Genomic DNA, 23,515 nt, shown 5'->3' with positions numbered 1-23,515 from the left:
CTGCATCTGGTGCCTGATCATGTTTGTGTGCTCTGAGCTGCCAGAAAAGCAGCCATCGGTAACATCCATCTGGTGGTCTATTGCCGCAGTGAGTGGATAACAAGGCAGCCCTGTCTCCTAAAAGTTTGTCTTGTTTCTGACTACTTCCCTCTGCTTTGATCATTTGCAAAATAAAACAGAATCCTAAAGAATATCTGATAAAATCTTTGTAAACAGGAACAACCACTTCTTCTTCTGTTCTTATATTTTGCTGAAGATTTCCTGCCCTCCTCAAAGCTACTAATAGATTCTTCTTATTATATGTAGAGTCCCTTTAAACGTCTTCAATGCCATCTCTATTTATTAATTGGCTGCAAATGTTCTCAGTCAGTCAACCAATCACCTACAAGTAGATCTGCAAGATCTGGTAAATGGCCTCAAGTGATGTCACCTGAGTCAGATGGCTGAAAAAGTTAAATGTAGTTTTGAGACACACGTTTGAAAATGAAGAACACAACACCTAAATCTGTGACTTCACTATAGGAGGTGGAGGTGCATTGTGGGTAATGTGGTTAAAGAAGGAGAATGTGTGGCTAATCAAAGACACGTCTGACTCTGCTGCAGTGATTTAAATACTTTCCTTTTAGGGGTTAGTTGTGATGACATTGTTTCAGACATGTCATGCTGAATCCACCGAGTACTCGACTAACAGAAACATTAACTGATCGATGAAAAATAATTTGTAAGTGATATTTTATGACTTGTTTACGCTCAGCTACTAGGATTTACTCTCATCCGACATATTAATTCTTTGAAACGAATGAGCGAAAACGTGTCACATTTTATTTTTGTGATATCCTCAATATTTCTAATAGCCATCATGTATAACACAGTTATGTAAAAAAGGAAACTTACAGAAATATTAACAACAAGACATCTAATTACTAATAATTGGAAATGTACACATTATCTTTGTATCTTTTACTCTAGTTTGATTATTTTTTTTTGTTTCTAAACATGCTTGATTTATCTTTTTTTTCCATTCTGGTGGACAGCATATTTAAAAAAAATGTCAGTAAATCTTAATTGTTGCGCCTTTTTCACTCAAGAAAATGAAGATGCTGGATTCATTCCAATCTGTCTTCTTACAGGACACAGACAATGACGGTGTCTGCTTTTTGTGTGTTTAAGAAGTGTGACTACAGGACAAACTGTTCATAGATCAGAGAGATAGAGGCCATGCTCCAGCAGGAGGTTCATAAAGAGTGAATGTCCTTGAGTGAAGATAACAGACTATAAAGGCAGTGTGACATCATATCTGGATTACTGTAATCATGATTAGAGTTCTGTGGTGCGTTTAAGGTCTGGACAAAATGGAGAAAAACATGACCGTAAACTTTCTGGACTTCTGCTGCTTTAAATGTACGCAATACAGCGCATCACGGGTGTCTAACGTCTCCAGGTATTTCATGAAGTGCTAGCGTCGGCTCGATTGAAAGACAGAGTTAGAATCGAACACATGTGGACAGCAGTAGCAGTAGACCTGGTTATATGTTTTCTTAACTTCTTTGCCCTTCCTCCTGACCATCACCTCTCCAATCAGCTGGAGAGAAGAGATACTTTTTCAACACTAAAGATTCACTGTTACATAAAAAAGGATATTTCTCCTGCTGTGTTCTGGTGATGAAAATAAAAAGGTATAAAGTGGGCATGTCAGCCTTAAGAACATCACATTCAAATGCCGTTATTTAGCTTGTCTTTGTCATAAGATGCCTTACTTTTTTTTAATAGCATTACAAGATTAAAATCCCCCCAGAAAGTCCAACAGGAAGCTGTAACAAAAAGCACAACAGTGTCCACCTATAATCCATCCTGTAACATACAGGACTCAGCATGTCTTCCACATCACACTAACCATGCTTCTCAGCTGTTGCTGGTTCGGTCTGTCTCCTCTTTAGAATGAACGTAGACATTTTTTATAATAACTTATCTCAAATTAAGCCATGGTTGGTGGGAAAAAAAAGTGTTTTTTCTTTTACTGTACTCATAACATCTGTAGAAAAAAAAAGGGCTAATAACCATTACCCCTTTGGATAATCCTGCCTCACCTTGTCAACCTGTGTTTTTAACACATCTGTTCCCACAGTTAATCAGTCTACAGAGTGGTGTGAGTCCTGACCGTGTATTTATTGCTGCAGTGGCGAGGTCAAGTCTACATGCCAAGGACATACTTATATATCAGGGATTAAAGGATTATTGGGAAATACCAAGACTACAATCAAGAACAACAACAGGAGAAACAAGAAGGCTGGCTCTGCCTAATAGATAAAACTATTGTCTCCAGTACATGACGCCATTTAAAACTCTTAATCCTTCCACCTACGAGTTTTTCATCAGAGAGTTTTCAAAAGATTGAAGGCTGAGCTGATTTCATTGGACAAAGCTCTGGCTGCGGTTTATTTGTTTCCATTCTTCTTTTGCTAAACTAATCTGACAAGCTGCTGGCTGAAGCTTCATATCCACTGCACTGATGTGTCGCTGATGAGTGCTTTGTGGGACGAGCCTTTTGTAGAAATGTTCTGACTGAGATTTGAATAACACTTCAACCACAGGAAGCTCTCCTGGGTAAAATACTCGCTTGTTTGACCGTCGTTCATTCAAGATGGAGGGATGCTCAGTCAAAGAATCAAAGCAGCCAAGGATTAAACTAAAAGACAAACTGAGAGTGAAATCATTGCCACAGGAAACAACTGAATAACTGAACTGAACTAAATAACTGAACTCTGACTGTTTGATGCACACAGGCAGATTTGAATCATAACCTCAGAGCAGATTCATTATTTGACGGTGTTTTATTCACCTTCGCCTCTTCTCTCATCTGAAACATGAAGAGATGTCTCATGTACTGCTTTTCTAACTTTGGATTCAAACTCCATACGTCTTCATTATGATTATGATTGTTTCCCTTCAGCCCAGTGGTGTCAGAAGTATAACAGTGTGACTGCAACAGAACAAAGTTCAAATTATTGGGTAAAGCAAGTTACAAGAAGGTAGACTTAGTGATGTTATCTCATTGATCGTATCTTTGATTCTGACATTAAGCGAAGGTCAACAAACAAACTTGAGTAGAGCAAGACTGAAAAACACCAAAAATGTCTTCCAGGTAAGCATGCAGTTTTTAGCAAGAACTTTTCTTGTGATAAAAGATCACGTTCATGATCTCACTTTAGAGTCCAGATTTTTTCGACTGGGGTGATTTATACAGGGGTGGCCTGAGGTGTGATGTGCACACAAACAAACACATAAATATAAACTATTTACCCTTTCTAACTTCATCAATAATATCTGCTTTCTAACACAAGATAATGACAACATTAGCTTAATTGTTTTTTTCTGAAAAAAAGGAAGATTTATGTTCAAAGTCACAATTTAAAGTAAATAATAAAATTGCATGCAAACTCCTGTACAGTCTGACTTGCAACGTTTTGGTCACATTGCCAGTTAGTTTTTTGCAAGTAAGACACAGTGCATTTCTTTCCCATGCACCTGTCTTAAGAAATAGATGTCCAAAGTTTGTGTCTACAATTTAAAGTACAAACAATGGAAAATATGCTACATTGATATGTAAAGAAAACTACAAGCAGCCTTGGCAAGAAATAAAGACCTGATAAATTATCATAAGTCCCGCCTCTGTCAGGGCAAATAGCCGATCACATTTAAGGATTTGTGGGATGGTACCTAGGAATCTAATTTCTAGGGGGGCCCATGCCACCCCTGGCCACCCCTCTGGACAACAGCCCAACAGTATTTCGACATCGGTCTTGTGGTTTGAGAAATATCTGCAGATATATAAAGCATCAAGTTCACTTTCACTCATAATGATTAAAGCTGCACTATCAGAGTCCGTGTTTCATTATCAAACCTCACGGCCGTGTCCTTTGGACAAGCAGGCCAGACCTTCCCCTTTGTGTCCATTTATGATCTGCAGCGTTTGTCATTATCAGTGATCCTGGCCAGGTATAATTAATCACATAGACAGACAGCCAGACCGAGAGAGAGAGCGAGAGAGAGCAGAGAGGAAGAGAGGCCGCACAATCACAGAGAATCAATCGGAGAAAGTCACAGAGATGATGCTTCCACGGCTGCTTCTGATCAGCGTCCTCGGGTTCACATGGACAACAGGTTCCCGCTGTTTGTTTGATTTCATGATCACCTTTGTCGATTTGAAGTTTTTCTTTTAAGGGACCTTTTTGCCTTTATTGGATAGGACAGCTGAAGAGAGAGGAAATGTTAGGTGGAGAGAGTAGGGACTGACGTGCAGCAAAGGGCCGAGGTTGAATTCGAACCCACAGCTGTCTGCCACAGGGACTAGAACCTCTTTACATCGGGGACACAACATAACCGCTAGGCTATCGGCGCTCCCTCCTTTGTTGATTCTTGGGGTTATTTTTTTAGAAACTTTAGAAAAGAGCTTTTTTTTAAACTGCTATGGAGGATATAAACATAAATCATATTGTAAAGTTGAAAGTAGTCATCACTGCTTTGTGTCGGTTGGAGCTGGATTCGGTGATTCTGAATCAGAGTTGAGCCTCACAGGAGAAGAAAGACTCTGAGAATACATTTAGGAAAATGTGTTGGCAGCTGAAATCCAGTATAAATTTGCACTTCAGTTGTGAGTCATAACATTCATGTAAAATGTAGGTTTATTTTTTGGAATCCCTTTTAGATTTGATGATAAAGTAAAGATATTCTTCCCGCTCTCTGCCTCTGCTCAATCAAGTCTGTATTTAACCATCAACAAAATGTGTCTTTAAATACGCATGGCTCATCAGATCTTGTTTTATGTGTTGAGCTTTTTCATGAGATAGAGTCAGTAGACCGAGTTGGAACTGATTTTCTTCTATTAGATCTACTGAGCAAACAGGTTGTATTTAATAAAGTTATGTATTCTTGTTTTCAGTGACTGGAATGCCTTGCTCTCAGATGTTTCCCTCTCAGTCGCCTCCTTCAAACGGTGAGTGAAATAAAGACAAAGTCAATGACACGTCCACTTATATGAACTGCTGTAGGCTGAGTGAACTGCTGATTGTTGCTTTGGATGGAAATGGCCAGATTATATATAGAAATAAAAACACGTTTTTCGCTACATTGAACGTCATGGGAAATATTTGTACATCTATATTAATCAAACCAAATAGCCTTCATTCAATGATTGCACTCAATTGCAAATTTGAGTTTTATTGATATTATATGCCTGTTGTTCTTACACTGCACAGAAGTTCTGCAGAGAATATAAAACCTTTTGGTCGACTTAGTTTAACAAGCAGCTTTGTTATGTCGATGATGTTTTGATAAGCACAAAAATACCCCACAGTCCAAAGACAATTAATATCTATAGAACAGAATTAACCTTAAAATGCAAAGAAAGAAAAAAAAAGTCAAGTTTCTGCACACTGACTTAAGTTTCTTACAATGCAGTGTTTACACAGAGTGGCAATACTACTTCTGCTGTGATAATAATTTGAGTTTTTCTACTTTGTGTAAATAACTAAACTATAGGGAAAGTGCTGATAATAGACTGAAGGGATTATTTCTTTCTCTGTAGTTAACAGCGTTAGACCTTCAGATGTGGCCGTGCTTTCCTCCGTTGGGCTTCACATGCACAGGTGAGAACAGGTCAACAGTTTGCTTCATCCATAAGTGATATCAGCTCTAAAGACGACTGAAATCTAACCGTGTAGTAACATAATGGCACTCGTCTCTTTTCTTTTCCCTGCAGCACTGAGCTCTCCACGGTGGTATCAAGGCTCACAGGTATAAGATTTAAAATGTGTTTCTGTGTGTGTGTGTCTAAAACCAGTTTTTATTTAATGCTGCCTCACTTAACTTTCACTTCAAATGATATGCGCTTCTATCACACTACTGTGTACTATCTTTACTACACTGATAATCTACATTAGCCGTGATTATTTGAAACAATGGACCCTTATGTACTCGTCACACGTCAGGCCCGTGTGCTGTTATCTTTACTGTAAAAAAAACACAATGTACCTCTGATACTTCATAGAGATAAACACAGACTAACACAGTGCAGAATGGTTGATCAAAGTGTTATTAAATGCAATTTAATTAAACAATTTCCTCTTATTAAAGTGTGCAGTTGTTGTTTTTTTTTTTAGCCTTTTGGAAAAATGTACCACTGTACTGTTTTTAGAGACAATTTCCTTTATAAGAATGACGATGTTTATAGTATTTCAATACAAAATGAGTTGGTTATGATGTATGCTTGAGTGTTTAATGTTGTTCTGTTTCTTATGTTAACACATCTGCACCACATAGGAGAAGAAGCTGTGTTTATTTGGTGTTCATTTAGTGTCCGTCTTCCTCCTTCAGAGCTGCTGACCCTGTTCAGTCCTGCACTGATCAGTCCTCTGTCGGATCAAACAAACCCGTACAGCCCTCAGTTTGTTCAACACAGGTACAAACGCACAGACTCTGGTTTTCTTCCCATGATTTGACGATGTTTTTAACTCGTTGCGTTTGGTTTGCAGCTCACTGGTGGAGCAGGCAAAGGAAGTCTCCAGCTACCTCCAACACAATCAGGTAGAAGTTCATGAAAGTACACTCAGAAGTTGATTAAAGTCATCTTTTGCTTAATTTGTCTTGTTAATTGCGATGACTCCACACTGAGACTTGTTTGGTAGTGAGCATTAAAAACTAACTTATGAATCAAAAGGACCTCTTGTATTGTCTGCGGACGTTTGAATCAGCTGTTATTTTTTTTATTTCAGGTCGTTGATGCGGCGAAAGACTGGAAGATTCTCCTTCTCTTTGTTCAGGTGGATCAGCTCTGTCCCTGTGAGCAGCAGCAGGTAAGAAAGATACATGTGCTGTGTAAATCAAATCACTCGTTCTGCGTTTTTTAACTTTCACCAGTCAAATAATGTGCACATGAAGGCAAGTCATGACGGAAAAAGAACGCTTAGTAGCTATTTTATCTCCTTCTTCAAACATTTATCAGTAAACCAAAACTCTGCTTTTGGAGACAGAGAAAACGTATAGAAACTTTGACAACTGAGAGGTGATCTGAAAGGTTGTGTTAGTCACAGACTGTTCTTTGTGTGCAGGTTCAGTCTGTAGTCCGAGCCGTGGTTAAAGACGTGGATGAGGCTCTGCAGCTGTTGCACTCTCAGGTAGACTTAGAGTGACACAAAAATATTTCAGTCACGACTGCTGTGTTTGACATATATTAACACATTCCTCCACATTTTGTTTCACTCCCCTGTGCCACAGCTGAAGAGGACCATCGTCAGTGTTGCATTGTGGGATGGAGAGCACGACAGTTGCCAGAAAAAGTGAGTTTATACATAAATTATCTTGTTATCTGGCTTAACATCAATCCATCAATCATTATTTGTATACACCACAATTCATAACAAATGTTCTCTCGAGGCGCTTTACAAAAAGCAAGTAAAAGACCTTACTCTTTTGTAATTTAATATTACAAAAGAGCAGGTAGAAAATAAAGAGTGTCTCACTTACATCTTTAGCTTTTCGATGAAACGAGGCTTTTACAACAAGCCTTTTAGTTTATGACATTAAATATATGTTTTATATGTGACACAAGTCTGTCTCTATTATTTAGGCAGGTAGGTTTTTTAGCCCCCCAAAAAAAGAAAAAAATCACAAGACAAGCAAAAAACAACAAATGAGTCTCCTACATACATATGCCTTCAGGGACTACAGATGCTAAATCAGCTCATAGCTAACTGTGGTTCAGCTAATTATCTGAACACTGTCCCTGTCAAAATAAACAAAACAAAAAAATGATTTTAACAAAATAAAGAGATTTATAAAAGGTGCAATTTACCTGAAGCTACAGTAAAATCAGAGTTTAAGCGAAGATGAAGATGAAGATGTGTTTCTCTAAACATGAACGTATTGCGTTGTTAACTCTTTCTAACTGACAGGATGTGTCCCTGCATGGAGACGAACAGTGAAGGAGAAGTCAGACTGCTCAGGGCCATGCTGAGTCAGGCTCTGCAGGTTTGTGTGTGCTTTTATTTTTACATAATAAAATATCTGTCTGATGCATTGAGGGCGTTGGTTTTTTTATTTTTACTCTTTGAAACTTTCTGGTGACTTTCCCTCTCGACTGCAGGAGTCCTTGGATGAGCTGCTGGTGAAGAGGAGCTGGTTCAGTGACAGAGATGACTTCACTGTGATCCTGCAGGACACGCCGTTCATCCCAGACATTTCATCTGTCTCTGTGAGTCACAGGCACAAACTATCTCTCTACACCTTTAATTCATTCGTTCATCTTATCTCCACTTAAATGTAATGCTTAATTGTGGTAAATCATTTTTCCACAATGAAAGTGCATAGCTTTAACTCTTACAGTATTTGATTGTTGATCTATTTTCCTTTTTTTTTTTTTTATCATTTGCCTTTTCTTATTATTTATCTCTTTATGCAACAACCCAGACATTACAAAGAAAAGGCGGAAACTAAGATGTTCCCAAATTTAAAAAAAAGACCTATTTCCAGAGACTAAGGCGGGAAAGTGTTCACATTTCTGTAGCAGTCTCGTATCCTCTAGCTGGGAAAGCAAAAAGTGAAAACTGGTTTGATTGTTACTGTTGTGGTGCACCTAGCAGTCTTATCTTTCGCATTTCCCCCGGACACAGAGTTTACTAATTAACCTGGGTGATGTTGGAAAAAGACACAAGCTTCTCTACAATTCTACAATTCTACAATTCACTTAGCAGACGCTTTTATCTAAAGCGACGTACATCAGAGAGTAAGTACAACACAAGCAAGGATCTAGAAAAAAGGGAACAATGTCAGTAAGAGCAAATGATCAGCTTTGAGTCCGATTGGACACACAGGTGCTGACAGGAAGTGACCAGAGGCAGAGCACAACATTGAGGGCAGTTCTTGAGAGCTCTAATCAGTATAGAAACCATCTTATAAGTCATCGTTATCAAACAAAAACCATCATCATTACCATCATCATCATCAATGATATGGAGACCATCATCATTAAGTTAGTAGGTATTCATAAAAGAGCTGGGTCTTTAGCTTTTTCTTAAAGGTGCAGAGGGACTCTTCGTTCCACCACCGGGGGGCGACAGAGGAGAAGAGTCTATTCAGAGACTTAGGACCCTGTTGTGAAGGTTGGATCAGACGCTTTTCATTGGCAGAGCGTAGTGGGGCGGGAGGGAGTGTAGACCTGGATGAGAGAGTTAAAGTAAGGAGGAGCCGTTTCTGTCGCTGTTTTGTAAGCGAGCAGCAGAGTTTTAAATTTGATGCGAGCAGTAACTGCTTCTCAAATAAAGAAAACAGTGTGCTCTACTAAGGTCTCTGCACACTAAAAGTCAAACTGTTGAAGTTGAGACACAAATCACAAAGATTCAAAACAGGGAGTACTTACAGTATTCCATGTGCGCCCCCCCCCCTGGGGGGGACGGATAGCCTAGCGGTCATGTTGCCCACCCCATGAACAGAGGCTATAGTCCTCGTCTCAGTGGGCCGTGGGCTCAGATCTGACCTCTTTGCTGCATGTCACTAACCCTTCTCTCCTCCAAATGTTTCCTGTCTCTTCAGCTGTCCTATCCAATTAAGGCAAAAAATATCTTGTTTTTACTTTTGATACCTGAGTAAAGTTTATTTTAAAGGTGCACTATGGAGTTTCGGTAGAGAAATGTGAAAGCCAGAGAGGTGTACAGATTCTGTGGTATATGTTCATAACTCTATACACAAACTGTCCTCAGAGGAACATTTGGTCTTGCATGATTACAGGGATGTCAATTGGCAAGTTCAATAAAGTTCACAGTGCAAAGTTTATACTGTATAATCAGAGCGTGTTTAGTCTGTTGCTTGGAATCAAGACAAATGCCAAAAAGATAAAAAAGATTGCCTCTTACGAGAGATGAAAACACCCTCATCATCTGAGATAATTCTACATGAGTGTTTGTGACGCTGACAGATGCAGAGATTTGGTTATCGTACTGTAGATGTACTTTCTGTATCTAACTTACGTTTCTTTTTTTTCTACAGAGTGGGAAGCCTCTTTCTGAGTCACAAGTGTCACAACAAACTGATAAACTGCTGGTGCAGATGTGGACAAACCTGGTGAGAAGAACTCTCTCTCTCTCACACACACACACACACACACACACACACACACACACACAAACCAAACGACATACAGAGTTGTTGTTCTCTGTGTTGCAAACATGAAAACAAAGGGTTTTCTGTCTTTCAGCTGCAGCCCACAAATGGCCAACATAACACAGATGACAATGGAAAGATCATCGCACTGCCGTGTCCAACCGAGGTGAGAAACCATCTGTGCCAGACCGTACACACATGCTGTCCAATCAGCACGTCGAAGCCTGAAGTTACACAAAACATCCTTGGAAAATAGATCCCACCTTTCCATGCTAATATTCCACCCTAACTTCTTTCCAATTCAACACCCAACGCTCTCGTTCCTCCTCCTCCTCCTCCTCTCGGTTATCTTCCTCCCTCCCCAAAGGACCGACCCTTCCTGAGGACGGAGGGGAACTCTCCCTCGTATCACCACCATGATGAATCGCCTCTCGACCTTCCAGTGAGTATAGTGTCATAGTGAGCCTGATGGAGGCTTTAGTGTTGTGCGTCTCCTGTTTGGTTCTCAGCGTGGATGTGCTGTGTGTGTGCGCTCAGTTTACAGGCACAGAGATGCCCTGTGAGGACTTCAGCCCCTCGCCCTCCATACCTGCCACAGGTAAGCTGGTTTAGACATGACATGTTTGCTTCTAACAGGCGATAGGGCGACTTTTAGTTGACAGAAAAGGTCAAATCATGCTTTCAGGGAGGCCTTAAATGTACAAAGGTAGACATTAGAGAATTAGGGTTAATTTGTCACGCATAGGTTTTTTATATTCCAAGATCAGCAAATTTATGATAACTGATGAGATTTTTAAAATAACAAACTTATATTATAACAAACTTTACTCTGTTTCATCCTTGTGTTTGTTTCTTGTCTATCACTTCTTATCATTTCATAAATCGTCTTTAAGTCTGTGTTTTCCTCTGCAAACGTTACTTTTTATGTCATTTTATGATGATGAGTTATCCCATAACGAATAATTTCTTCATCCTTTCAAAGACTTTCACTGAACTACTACTTTAAAGTATTACTAGCTAGTATTATTGATAAATCATTACAGTGACAGGCGTTTTATTATCTACTTGTGCAGCCATTTGAATGTCCTGCCATCATATTAATTCTTCTTTGTGTGTCCTCTTTCATTTTCACAGTCCATGAACTGCGACCCGGAGATATCAAAGTGGTTGCTGCTGTGGGAGACTCTCTGACTGTACGTAGATTTGTTATTACTTTCAGTGAATAGAAAACACAGAGGAAGGTGAACAAGAAACAGTTCGTATTGTGTGAGATATCAAATATAAAGTACAATGTTGAAATCAAACATTTACTAATTACTTATCGTATACTGACACTGGTCAGAAAATGCTGTTTATTATTGAATAGAACAAGTGGAAACATAAGGTCATACTCTGTACTGTGAGATGAAGGACTATAGTTCCATAGCAACCAAACATAACTGTACGTTGTATATATTTATACCTACAGTCTTTACTGTATATGTATAAGAGAGTAGATACATGTGGTAACAGAGCGTCTGAAAAGTGATATCGAACAACATACATTTTGAACACAGACACCTTTATTTGATAGGACAGTGGATAGAGTAGGAAACCAGGAAGAGAGAGAGAGAGAGAGAGAGAGTGGGGAATGACATGCAGGAAAGGAGCCACAGGTTGGACTTGAACCTGGGCCACCCGCTTGATGGACTACAGCCTCTTAAAGGTCCCATATTTTCTGGTTTTATATGCTCTTTAGTGTGTTTTCCAAGTGTCCTGTGCATGTTTAGGCACATCTATGTGCAAAAATTCAAAGTCAGCGGAAACGCAGCTTCTCATACGTCCACCTGTTAGCTGTAGCATTAGCTGCATGTAACGCTCGGTTCTAGCCCCCCTCGATAAAAAATTTGTCAGTGCGGCGTCATTGTCAGTGTGAGATCACTGATCTGAGCCCATTGGCTCGTTGTGGCAAGCCCAGCAGCTCATGTTGAAATTTCCGAGACGCTTGCTGAGCAACTGACCAATAACGACAGAGCGGATCGGCAGACCAATCAGAGCAGACTTGGTCCACGTGGGGTCTAACAGTGTGGGCTCAGCAGAGTGCAGCTGACGGATTCAGAGCGTAGAGGGAGCAAGGAGGAGCAGTACATGAAAACAGACACTTTTTTCGGACTTTAGCTATTGTGAACGTACAAAAGATTAAATATACGAACCCCAAAAAGGGCATAATATGGGCTCTTTAAATGGGGCGAAACATAACCGCTAGGCCATCTGCGCCCCACCCAGACACACATTCTTACCACATTAAATTTGAATTTCTATTTATTTTATTTGTTCAAGTTTTTTTTAAGACTGAGCTTCTCGTGATTGAAAGAGAACCAGCACATGAACCAATAGTGAAAATAGTTTAATAAAAGTCCAAAGACTATTTCCTGTAAACTTCCTGTAAATATTACAGAAATGAAAAGAATCACATTTTTCATATCTACAGTAATTTGTCTGATAGAGGTCATAGAAGGTCATGTTCCTAAAACTCTGTCCTGTTCTGTGTGTCAGGCAGGGAACGGGATCCCAACCAGCCCCAACAACATCCTGGGGGTCCTGCAGCAGTACAGAGGATTGTCCTGGAGGTCAGGCAGCACAGATACTGCAGAACAGAGCTCATATATATGTTTTAGCGTTTGTCTAATTATATAGTCTTATTTTAGTTTGAAACAAATGTGATCATCATTTTAACGCTGCTCGTGTGTTTGTACTTTTTGCAGTATTGGTGGAGATGAAAACCTCACAAGTGTCACCACGCTGCCCAGTGAGTCTCTTTGATGATTGATTAATGGTTTAGATCACGTTAAAATAAGTTTCTTTATAATGGGAAAAAAAACCAACATGTGTATTTCTCTTCTCTTCCTCTGCTATCATAGATATCTTGAGGTATTTTAACCAGAACCTGACAGGCTATTCTCTTGGCATTGGTAAACAGAACACTCCTCAGGCTTCCCTCAACCAGGCTGTGACTGGAGCTAAGAGCAAGTATGTTGAGACAGACGTTGTTTATTTTTTGGTTTTGGCAGCTTTTTAAAAGTTTATTAATCAAATAATACAGTTTGTTGAGTTCAGAAACATGGAAACATACATCACATTTGTTAGCAGGCCGGAGGCGCCAGTAGCCTAGTGTTTAGTGCGCACGCCTCATGTACGGAGGCCATAGTCCTCCAAGCGGCCCAGGTTCTTACCTTACCTGTTTCTGACTGACTGGCATAAAAAGCCCAAAAATAAATCTTTTTAAAAAAAAAAAGTTAGCAGGCCAAGACATTAAAAAATCAAATAATAAGAATGCTATTTTAAAATATTCATATCAGGTTTTACTTCAACATAAACAGGAAGGGAAAAACATTGATACTCATGACTTTTAAGAATAGTGTCATCTATATATTTTAAAAAAGTGTGAAAATGAAAGTGCGCACTTTGATTTGGAATCAAAGTTATTCTGTTTGTATAAAATAAACAGAGTTTTTTTGTGTCTGTTTTTGTGACTGTTGATTTTATCTTATTTGTATTTTTGATTTCAGGGATATACCAGAACAGGTGCGAGCCTTAGTGGCAAGGATGAAGAATGACTCAGTAAGTTTATATGTTTATACAGATTCTTTACATATCGCTTATTAAAATCATCTTGCATAACTTATATCCACCTTTGAAAACGACATAGTAAGTCATTTTTGCCCCTAAGACGGCATTTGATTCAGACTTCCAACAAGCAACACCTTATTCATCATTCACTTCTAGCTGGAAAAAACTAAAACTAAACACGACTCACATTTGCTCACAATCTCGTGTCTTTTGCAGACAATCAATTTTGAGTCCGACTGGAAGGTGATCACCCTTTTTATTGGAGGGAATGACATCTGTGACCACTGCTACAACTCTGTGAGTACTAATGTGGAGTAATTACAAATTCATTAGTCATTTTCTTCCAGGGTTAAAAAAAAAAAGGAACACCTAAAGATGCTTTCCTTTTCTCTACAGCTGTTCTACTCTGTGGATAATTATCTTCGTAATATCCGTAACAGCCTGGATTATCTACATAAAGAGGTAAAATTTAACGGACATGCTGCTACCCTCTCAGACACACACTGTTCAGTTTTTTTTTTTTTTTTAATCATCTTGGCCTGTCTCTGCCAGGTCCCCCGTGCTCTGGTGAACTTAATAGAGCCTCTTCATATTCTCCCGCTGAGAGAAATGCACACGGACGCTTCACTTAAATGTCCAACTTGGCTCGTAAAGTAAGTATCAGTTTTTCTCTCAGCCTTTCTGTAAAGCTTTCTGAAATATAAAACATTTTTAAAAGTTTTACAACAGCACAGAAAGGCATCATGGCTATCCATTAACTGTCATCTCATTTATAATCATAAGCTGTGATGTAACAACCTTTTTTTTAATCTCTCCGGTGATTTATAGCATTCTGTGTCCTTGCGTTATCTTACCAAAGACCAACTCTCAAGCTCTGCAAATGTTGGAGGACCTGAACAGAGGCTATCAGGTAGGAAAGACCAAAATATTCAATAAAAACTATGATCATTGAGATACCGCTTTATCTTCAGACACAGACACCTCTCCTTCATTTTTCTTTAAGCATGCACTGTCTGAGCTGGTGGAGTCAGGCCGCTACGATACTCGCTCAGACTTCACTGTGGTCATCCAGCCTTTCTTCAGAGAAATCATCGTTCCCAGACTGCCGGTCAGTAACAAAACTACGTCTCTCACTAAGATGTTGTACATTTCATCAATGAGATGCTGTAGCCAACATATAACCATTAGTTATAGTGGCAGGATTATAAGAGTATCTTGCTCTTGATGTATTTTCCAAACTCTTACAGACTTTTATTAGAACCAGGACATTCACTGATTGGGAAAAAAAGGTGGGTCCATTGGTTCTTTTTTTTGATCATACCTTTTGTCACAGGATGGCCGTCCTGATCGCTCCTACTTCAGCGCCGACTGTTTCCATCTCAGCCAGAAAGCTCACACGCTGATGGCCCGCTCCCTCTGGAACAACATGGTAAGAATCAGACTAGAAGGAGATCTTTCAGTTTAACTTTTGTGTCATAATTTGCGGAGGCGCTTAATTTAACAAGCTTTTGGTTGGTGTTGACTTTGGCGCCCCCTGTGGACATATTTTGTCCTGCCCATGTAAAAACAGTGTTTATCAAATCAGATATCAAGTTTTTTTTTTTTTTTAGTTAGTTAATTATAAAACGGATATTCAGCCATCATGCTCACTTTTTGTTTTCCCAGTTGGAACCTCTAGGAAATAAAACTTCCAAACAGGATTTTTCTGCAGACATTGACATCAGCTGTCCAACCAAGGTAGGAAATCCATTCAAGTAGAGATTTAGTTATAACAATAAAGGGGTTTGTAAATTCTGTGATGACTCGATTAAGCGAGGGAATGTACAACGTCTAAGTGTACAATTCATTTGCGTGTGTTCCTTGGCTTCATCACTTCATCAAAGTGACTTACTGTTTGGTCTGTAGACTTCACCTTACATTCGGACCTACAACAACAGTGATTACTCATATGCTGGCCCCCCTCCAACACCTGGACCTATCCAGGTAAGCACATAATCTGATATCTCACGTCTATGACAAAATAAAAAAATCCATTATCTGTTTTAAAATGATTAAAAACTGAACCTTGTTTGGCTGTGGATTCATGCTTGCACAAACTAAGATGTATAGATGTTGCCTTTCCTTCAAGGAGCATGTTGTTCTCTATTTTGTGACGTTTTATGAACTCAACTATTTACACAATGTGATTTGATGTTTCTTTCACCTTAGGACTGGGGAAGTGACTTCTCATGCGTGGACCTTGCTCCATCTGACTCTGTGCCAACTTCGGGTGAGTTGGAAAGTTCATTTGCGGTTCAATTTCCTCTTTCATTTAACTCATGTCTGATGAAACGTTACAGGCGGTCACTTTTTCCATTCAATTTAATTTAATTGGAGCAACTTCTGGTGTGCGGACTATTCTTTCTCCTCTTGGATGTTTTTCTGTTCACCACCCAGAACTTCAGTTTTTGGATGTGCATGCTTTTTGATATTTTTGTATGAACTTTCATATAACTGCAAAGATAAAAACACCACTGTACACCTTTCCACTTTGAAACCAAAAGTGACGCAGAGGATGAAAGTGCTCCAGATGACATTAAGATTTGCACAATTTTCGACAGACATCAAACTAATTTGAAGATGCTGTAATTACATTCAAAATACACAGATAGTGACTTCAAGTGAGGGGGGAAATGACTACAGGAAGGTGGGGGTGATGGGGGGGGGGGGCAATCAGTGTCAAATATTGCAAAGTAGAGCGAGGATGTTTGTAGTGTACCTTGATTTCAGCAGCATCGTCTCTTTCTTTTATCTGAAGTTCACCAGCTGAGACCAGCAGACATCAAGGTGGTGGCAGCACTGGGAGACTCATCAACGGTCAGTGTCCTGCACAAAAAGATATCCAGATTATTTCTGGGTCAACTGTGAGACGCATATAAGAAAAGTGCACATCTTTCACCCATGTTAGTAATAAAGGACAATGAGTAATTGACAGATAATAATCACGCACATACTAACATATTATACTGCATGTACTGTATGTGTCTGGGAAAGGGGGAAGTAAGAATTGCAACTCAGCCCTTACTGTAAACCTGTAGGTATCAGCTATTTACTGCCATTGAACTATGAACTATCTAATCCATTTGTTATCAGCCAGATAACAAATTGCACCATTGATGATTACACCTTTTATGTAGTGCTGTTCCATCTTTGATACCATAATTATCTTAATCTCACTTTCTACTGCAGCACTTTCATTTGATTTTTTTTTTGTCTTCCAATGTGTCCTCTTTGCTCCCCCTGTGTTCACAGGCAGGCACAGGCGCGAAAGCAAAGACTGTGTTTAACCTCAATAAGGAGTATAAAGGAGTATCATGGAGGTATGAGCTGCCTGCACAATACGTTAGGTTTAAGTGACTCTAACATTAGTTCACATTGTATGTTCCAGGCTGATATGTTGTGGCTTTTTCTTCTAGCATTGGAGGGGATAAATCTCTGGAGACTGTCACAACACTACCAAGTGAGTTTGCTTGGCAAGGAATAGTTTCTCTGAGTCACTTTATCTCACAAGAATTAAAAAATCTCTCCAACATAATTCTGGGGATTTGTGTTTGTTATCTGCAGAGGAGCAGTATTTGTAGTATTGGAGATCTCTCAGCCAGTTGTAATCTTAATTGGGGGACGTTTTTCCAAAACACTGGGCCTCAGGGGAAGAAAAACACACACACACTTGGAAATTGATTAAAAGAAGTGGAAAAAAATATGTTAATGAAGGGAAGCACTTTCGCCGCTTCCATCTGTCTCAACCTGGCTCTACAGTATGCGACAAAAGAGGGAGACCACACACAGTCATATATTTTAATTAGACTATTCTGTTACATGGTTTTGAGCCATGAGAGAAGTCAGTGTGCATGCAGTGTTGAGTGTGTGCGTGTGTGTGTGTGTGCGTGTGTGTGTGTGTGTGTGTGTGTGTGAATGAGTACATGTCTTCAACACAATACAATACAAACACATACTGACAGCAGTCTGCAGGTCAGGGAAGAGAGCGAGAGGACTGAGCAGGTCTGCTTTAGGTTGGGGCGGCTGTGGCTCAGTTGGTAGAATCACCACCTCTCAACCAGAAGGTCGAGGGTTCGATCCCCAGCTGGGCAACATGTCCGATGTGGCCTTGGGCAAGACATTTAACCCCAAATTGCTCCCTCTGCTTCGGTGGTGGTGTATGAATGGCATTAGTTACTTCTGATACATAGCGACCACTACCATCAGTGTGTGAATGGGTGGGTGTGACATGTGATATAAAAGCGCTTTGAGTAGTCAGAAGACTAGAAAAGCGCTATATAAGCTCAAGTCCATTCACTTTATGGCCTCCTGAAATCAGCCTGCTCACGTGTGTCAATTACAAAGTCCTCTCAGACTCCGCCCACATTTCCTGCAACAAGGGAAACAAAGCCAGCAAAGGGGAAGAACAGACAGGTAGAGAGGCAAACCCTGAGGCCGTCACACCTAATAAAGAGAACTTTCTTTTAGGGTACAGATCTGTCACACAAGTTACATTCATATGGGCGTAATCAACACGTTCAACATATAAGTATCTTAATCCAAATGACTAACGAGTTAAAACGACTTACTGTCAAATAATTTGTCTTCATTTCTATATACGGCGCACCACTGAAAGCTGTGTCTTAGATTACTAGTTCAAAAATCTATCCGTTGCAGGAGCAGAAACTTTACCTGCTACAGCGAAAGAAACCAATAGTGTGCTATCTTTTAAGTTGGTCCTCCATACCTTCTTTCCCTTTCTTGTTGTAGACATCTTGAGGAAGTTCAACGAAGCCTTAAAGGGCTTCTCCAAAGGCGTCGGCCCAAGACAGAAGGCCTTCAACATGGCTGTACCTGGAGCTAAAAGCTTGTATGTACATTTTGCTTTAGTTCCTCTTCCTGAGTGAAATGTTTCAACAACCCTGTCTTCCCTCTTACGCCTGCTGTATGTGCATGCTGTGTTACAGAGAGATCCCAGCACAGGCCCAAGCTCTCATCAAGGCCATGCGGGAAAATAAGGTAAAACTGAAACCTACAAGAGACTGAATGGTTTTGATGGTTGCTGCTCTAACAGTTGAAATGCCAACCTTTTAGAAGATGTTTTTCAAAGGTGTCTACCTCCTCCATGCTCATGTTCTGTACACTTATTACACAGGCCATGAACTTTGAAAAGGACTGGAAACTTGTCACCATATTAGTTGGCGGAAATGATCTTTGCAGTTACTGCATAGACCAAGTAGGTGTTCCTTAAACGTCACATCTCGTACATAAATAGCCCTATTGATTTTGTAATGAAACTCAGTAACACCATACTTTTTCATCTCTGCAGAATAATCTGTCACCTCAGAATTATAGTCACAACATCATGCTCGGTTTGGACATGTTACACAAAGAGGTGAGACATTATAAACATGAAGTTATTGTCATCTGCCTTCCTTTGGAGTGCATGGGGGCCATGTTTACTATTTCACCCTCTTCCCCCTCCTCTCCTCGTTTCTTTAGGTACCGAGGCTGCTGGTTAATGTTGTGCAGCTCTTCCAGATAGATACTTTGAAATCAGTTAAGGAGAACACACTTGGCTGCTCTCTCCTGCAGAGGTTTGTTTGAGCTGTTTTTGTGTGTTTTTCATCCTCCTCTCGTTTTTTCATGTGAAACATCAGAAGCCATAGGATATTCAAATCAACATATTTATATTAACATTCACATTATTTTATAACGTTCAACAAGTCAACAGATGTTTGCAGTCCCCTTCAGCTTTCCAGACCATTTAAAGACCTCATGAAACTGAACTCTTAACTGGGGCGTTGGGGCGTATTTCCAACTAAAATGGAATATAACCAGTCACAAGATAGAAGGCGGGACATAAAGTTGGTATTCATGTGATTGGATCTTTAGTGTTGACAAAACTCTTTCATTGGTCCAAACATTAGTAAACGCCCCTGAGTGCAGGATGAGTCATCAGTCCTTTGAAACGTTTCACAGGGAAGAGAAAATACAGTTATTTTGATGCAAAAAATATTCTTTTGCTTTTTTGGAAATGTATTTGGCAGATTATGGCAGACCGGGAACATTTTTTTTTTCCTTTCATGGGGACTTTTAGCTTATTGTTTTTGTTGGTCTGTCTAACATTATGATTTTGGTTTGCTATGTGTTAGTGTTTTAAGCTGCAGCGAGTAGACAACAGAGAGCTCTAAAAATCCACCAGACAGCACACAGAAAAGTGAATCAACTAGTTAAGATGCATAAACTGAAGAGCCCAATGTTTCCTTCAGGAATTAATGAATACCCAAAACAATTGAAAGGAGAGCTGAATACTGGACTCAATACAAGACCAAAAACATCTCCGAATGAAGGACTTCTTGCTTTGTGATTGCTGAAAGAAGCTATTCAATAACAACTATAAAGGTCAAATGTTAAGTCAGGTTAATATTTGTTTGTGCTGCCCTCAGGTGGTTAAAAAAGGAGGAATGTGTTTAACCCACCAAATGTTAAGATGAATTCAATTGGTTTAGTTTGCCCTTAAAGACTTGAAACGAGTAGAGACAAATGTTATCTCATTCACACTTCAATGAGCTTCAGTGGACGTAAAGTCGACATTGCTGTGTTTCTGGAAACACAAGAGTTGCTGCAAGTATCTCTGATTCAACCATTTTTATGCATCGACCTTAGCTCATTAAAGCTCTCATGACTTTTAACCCCTAGAACGGTTTCTTTTAACTTGCTTTCAAGGAAGGTCTTTGCACTTTGACCTTGATTTGAGATCTGATTCCTCTTTGTTTCTTAGAAAAATTGAATAAATGGGAGTTTTTCTTTTACAGGATCAGCTGTCCCTGCGTCATCAACCCAGCTGAAAACTCCCCAGAGCTTGAAGTGATAAAACGCGTCAACTACAAGTATCAGGTACAAGCAAAGAGCTCCTTTAACCATCTTTTTAAATTACAGCGTTCTCTCTGTTATTCTTCTAATTTTCCTCTCTCTTTCCTCCCCAGGCTGAGATCCAGCAACTTATTTCTGGAAATCGTTACGAGGGAAAAGAAGACTTTGCTGTTGTCCTTCAACCCTTTTTACAGAATTCCTTTATCCCTCAAATCGGGGTAAGTTACAAAAATATCCAGATTTATCCAAGCAATTACTTCACATAAATATTAAAGGCATCTATTTTTTTAAATGTGATCTCTTAACAGGCAGGAGAGGCTGACTCCAGTTTCTTCTCCGTGGACTGTTTCCACATCAGCGAGCGAGCTCATGCTGAGATGGCCATTGCCCTCTGGAATAATATGGTGAGCGTGGAGGAATAATGGACCAAACTACAGCTCATTGATAGTTTTTTTTTAGGTTTTACATCATTGATCTTTCTGTCTACACAGTTGGAGCCAGTGGGCAGAAAGCAGGCGTACAATAACTTCACATATGACCGCTCAAAAATCCATTGTCCCTCTGAGGTATGTGTGGAGAGAAGTATCAGCTCGCAACTCTTTTTGTTACAACAACTAATTCATTTTATTTGATCGCCTAAAGTTTTCAATATCACATAATAAAGTATGAGAAGAAATGTATAATGATGGAAGTATAACAGGGCCATTTTGATAATAAGTTACTTGAACTTTTATCGTATCTCAAGTCATGCTGAAATGTAATTTTGCAGTAGCTCTGCTTTATATATTTTTATGTTTTTTTGGCTTTTATGTTTGTGATTTTTTTTTAAACTTTGGATTGCATATTTGCAGAATGCTTTTTTTATTTTTTTATTTTTTTTTGGGGTGGGGGGGGGGGGGGGGGGGGGGGGGGGCATGGGAAAAGGGCGCGATGCTTTAAAACCGAACCAAAAACAAACCAAGACTTTATGAATGCTTTCATCCTGTTTTTTTTTCGACTTTTATGACATAAAGAAAATAAGAAAATATGTTTAAAAAAAATCAATTTTGCATTAACGAATGGTCATATGATCAATCAAATAAACATTTTATTATTGCAGCCCTGATGTTTAAAAGACATTGGATAGCTCTAAAATATTTTTTTTTATAGGCTATTTTAATTCTTTTAATTAATTATTATTTAATAATGAACACTTTGAGTCTTGTAAATACTAAACCTTTATCTGAACAATAATTTCACATACTTGTCTGCTCTGTTGTTTGTTTCCCTTTAGGCTAATCCCTTCATCTTCACTAAAGTCAACAGTCTACCAAGTCCACCAGTGACCATCACCACCACAGCCACCAGCTTTACCAGCCCTGCATCAACAGTCATTGTGCCTTTATGTCCCCGCTCTTTGCCTGTGTGGGTGCCAGTGATTGTGGGACTCCTCTGTTCAATGGCTGGCATTATTTTTGCTTGGCTTCTTCTCTCCAGTCGGAGCAGTCGGAAAAACAAAGTGGAGAAAGCAGTGGAACTGAAGGGAACTGGTTTTTAATTGTTCCTACAACGCTGTATTTATTGTCATCATGATATTGAAGCCTTAAAGCTGCCTCGTAAAGTTTTTGACCACAAGCGGGCACAATGTCCAGAAGAAATACTTAGGGGCAATGCAGCGGCCTTCTTTCTTGCCAATTGTTGACAACTTGACAAATTCCTCTGGGTCTCTTTATCTCTCAAAGAAAACAGTTCTCGCTTGTGAAAAGTCAGTTCTGGTGTTTTCATGTGGGAGTAGCTGTTGTGATTTTGTGCTGGTGTTATAAGCTTTTGAAACCAAACACTTGGGTTAACCCTAACCCAAAAATCTTGAAATTATATGAACAACTAACTTAAAAAAAACACTAAGAGATGCATAGAGTGGCATACTGGGGTGTACATTCGTTTTAGTTGAAGTGCAAATCGCACTATGATCACATTTTAGAGAATAATGTGGTTTGTCTTGAAAATACAAATTTATTGTGCCTCAGGTATGTGAAAAGTTATTTTTTTTACCTTTATAGAATGGTGTAGAATATTCAATACTGTACTGACCTTGATGAATCTGATCTTTTTTTTTTCCATTTCTCTTTACAAATTTTTATTTATTTAGAAAATAAAACTAATTAAACATTGAAGCCATAGTTTACTGGTGTATACTTTGTGAACTGAAAAAGCAAGGAGTCGTGTGCCTTAAACTGTTTCTGGATATCTGATGTCATCATTTTCTAGGTGATGAAAAACCCTCGATACAGGTCACAAATACACACAAGTTGTCTGTAAGCTTAATGTGCAGGAAACAAGGAGATATAGTTTTATACTGAATGATTGTTGCAAATCCAAAGTAGATTACATCGGATATGTCAACAAACCGTGACAAGAAATTATTCAATAAAACCTAAAAAAAAAAAAAAAAAAAAAAAAGGAAAAGATTACCAACCTTTTATTTATCTTCATACTCAAGAGCAGGGGTGGGCAACTGGCGGCCCCCATCAACCCTCAATGTGGCCCTCAGGTCAATTTTTACATATCGATGAATTGGAAACATGAAGAAAATGTGACAAAATCTGCCATGAAATCATGAAAACCAGAAATACGTCCATAATAATATTTGATCACTGGTATATGTTGAGTTAAATTTGAGACATAATTGATTTTTTTTTTTTATAATTGATTCATAATTGATCGTTTTTGTATACTACAATTTGGCCCTTTGGCAGGGAGAATTAATTGAATGTGGCCCTTGCCGTGACCAAAAGTTGCCCATCCCTGCTCAAGAGCATGTCCATCTGGTTTCTTTTAAATTCAGGATCTCAGTTTAACTGTAACATAAAGACAAACAGGA

General features: G+C 39.2%; 1 protein-coding gene across 2 annotated transcripts; it reads left to right on the top strand.

Moving 5' to 3' along the window:
- Positions 1-4,005: 4,005 nt before the first annotated feature.
- Positions 4,006-22,819, top strand: LOC132984799 (phospholipase B1, membrane-associated-like). Of its 2 annotated transcripts, XM_061051776.1 has the most exons (42): positions 4,006-4,161; positions 4,940-4,993; positions 5,585-5,645; positions 5,759-5,793; positions 6,373-6,457; positions 6,531-6,582; positions 6,771-6,851; positions 7,107-7,172; positions 7,273-7,334; positions 7,950-8,025; positions 8,141-8,248; positions 10,039-10,113; positions 10,247-10,318; positions 10,520-10,594; positions 10,690-10,750; positions 11,287-11,345; positions 12,688-12,761; positions 12,897-12,940; positions 13,053-13,161; positions 13,701-13,752; positions 13,978-14,058; positions 14,158-14,223; positions 14,314-14,414; positions 14,590-14,671; positions 14,765-14,869; positions 15,095-15,190; positions 15,427-15,498; positions 15,667-15,744; positions 15,970-16,030; positions 16,559-16,617; positions 17,053-17,120; positions 17,217-17,260; positions 18,550-18,649; positions 18,747-18,798; positions 18,935-19,015; positions 19,109-19,174; positions 19,282-19,376; positions 20,598-20,679; positions 20,769-20,873; positions 20,964-21,059; positions 21,147-21,221; positions 21,929-22,819. In XM_061051776.1, exons 1-42 carry the CDS (start codon positions 4,107-4,109, stop codon positions 22,190-22,192), a joined length of 3,285 nt encoding a protein of 1,094 aa, XP_060907759.1. In that variant the 5' UTR covers positions 4,006-4,106; the 3' UTR covers positions 22,193-22,819. The 2 variants fall into 2 exon arrangements, with proteins under 2 accessions (XP_060907759.1, XP_060907760.1); XM_061051777.1 differs by lacking the exons at positions 20,598-20,679; positions 20,769-20,873; positions 20,964-21,059; positions 21,147-21,221; positions 21,929-22,819 and adding an exon at positions 20,052-20,166.
- Positions 22,820-23,515: the final 696 nt, after the last annotated feature.

The sequence above is a fragment of the Labrus mixtus genome, chromosome 12 (assembly GCF_963584025.1).
Source record: "Labrus mixtus chromosome 12, fLabMix1.1, whole genome shotgun sequence".
NCBI lineage: Eukaryota > Metazoa > Chordata > Actinopteri > Labriformes > Labridae > Labrus > Labrus mixtus.
This window is presented reverse-complemented; position numbering and strand designations above follow the sequence as displayed.

What these genes read in the sequence shown, in the direction of transcription:
- LOC132984799 (XM_061051776.1), top strand. Translation starts at nt 4,107, where the DNA reads ATGATGCTTCCACGGCTGCTTCTGATCAGCGTCCTCGGGTTCACATGG. An exon ending in TACAGAGGATTGTCCTGGAG is followed by an intron (nt 12,762 to 12,896) that starts GTCAGGCAGCAC and finishes TACTTTTTGCAG; the next exon opens with TATTGGTGGAGATGAAAACC. An exon ending in GCAGTTACTGCATAGACCAA is followed by an intron (nt 19,016 to 19,108) that starts GTAGGTGTTCCT and finishes TCATCTCTGCAG; the next exon opens with AATAATCTGTCACCTCAGAA.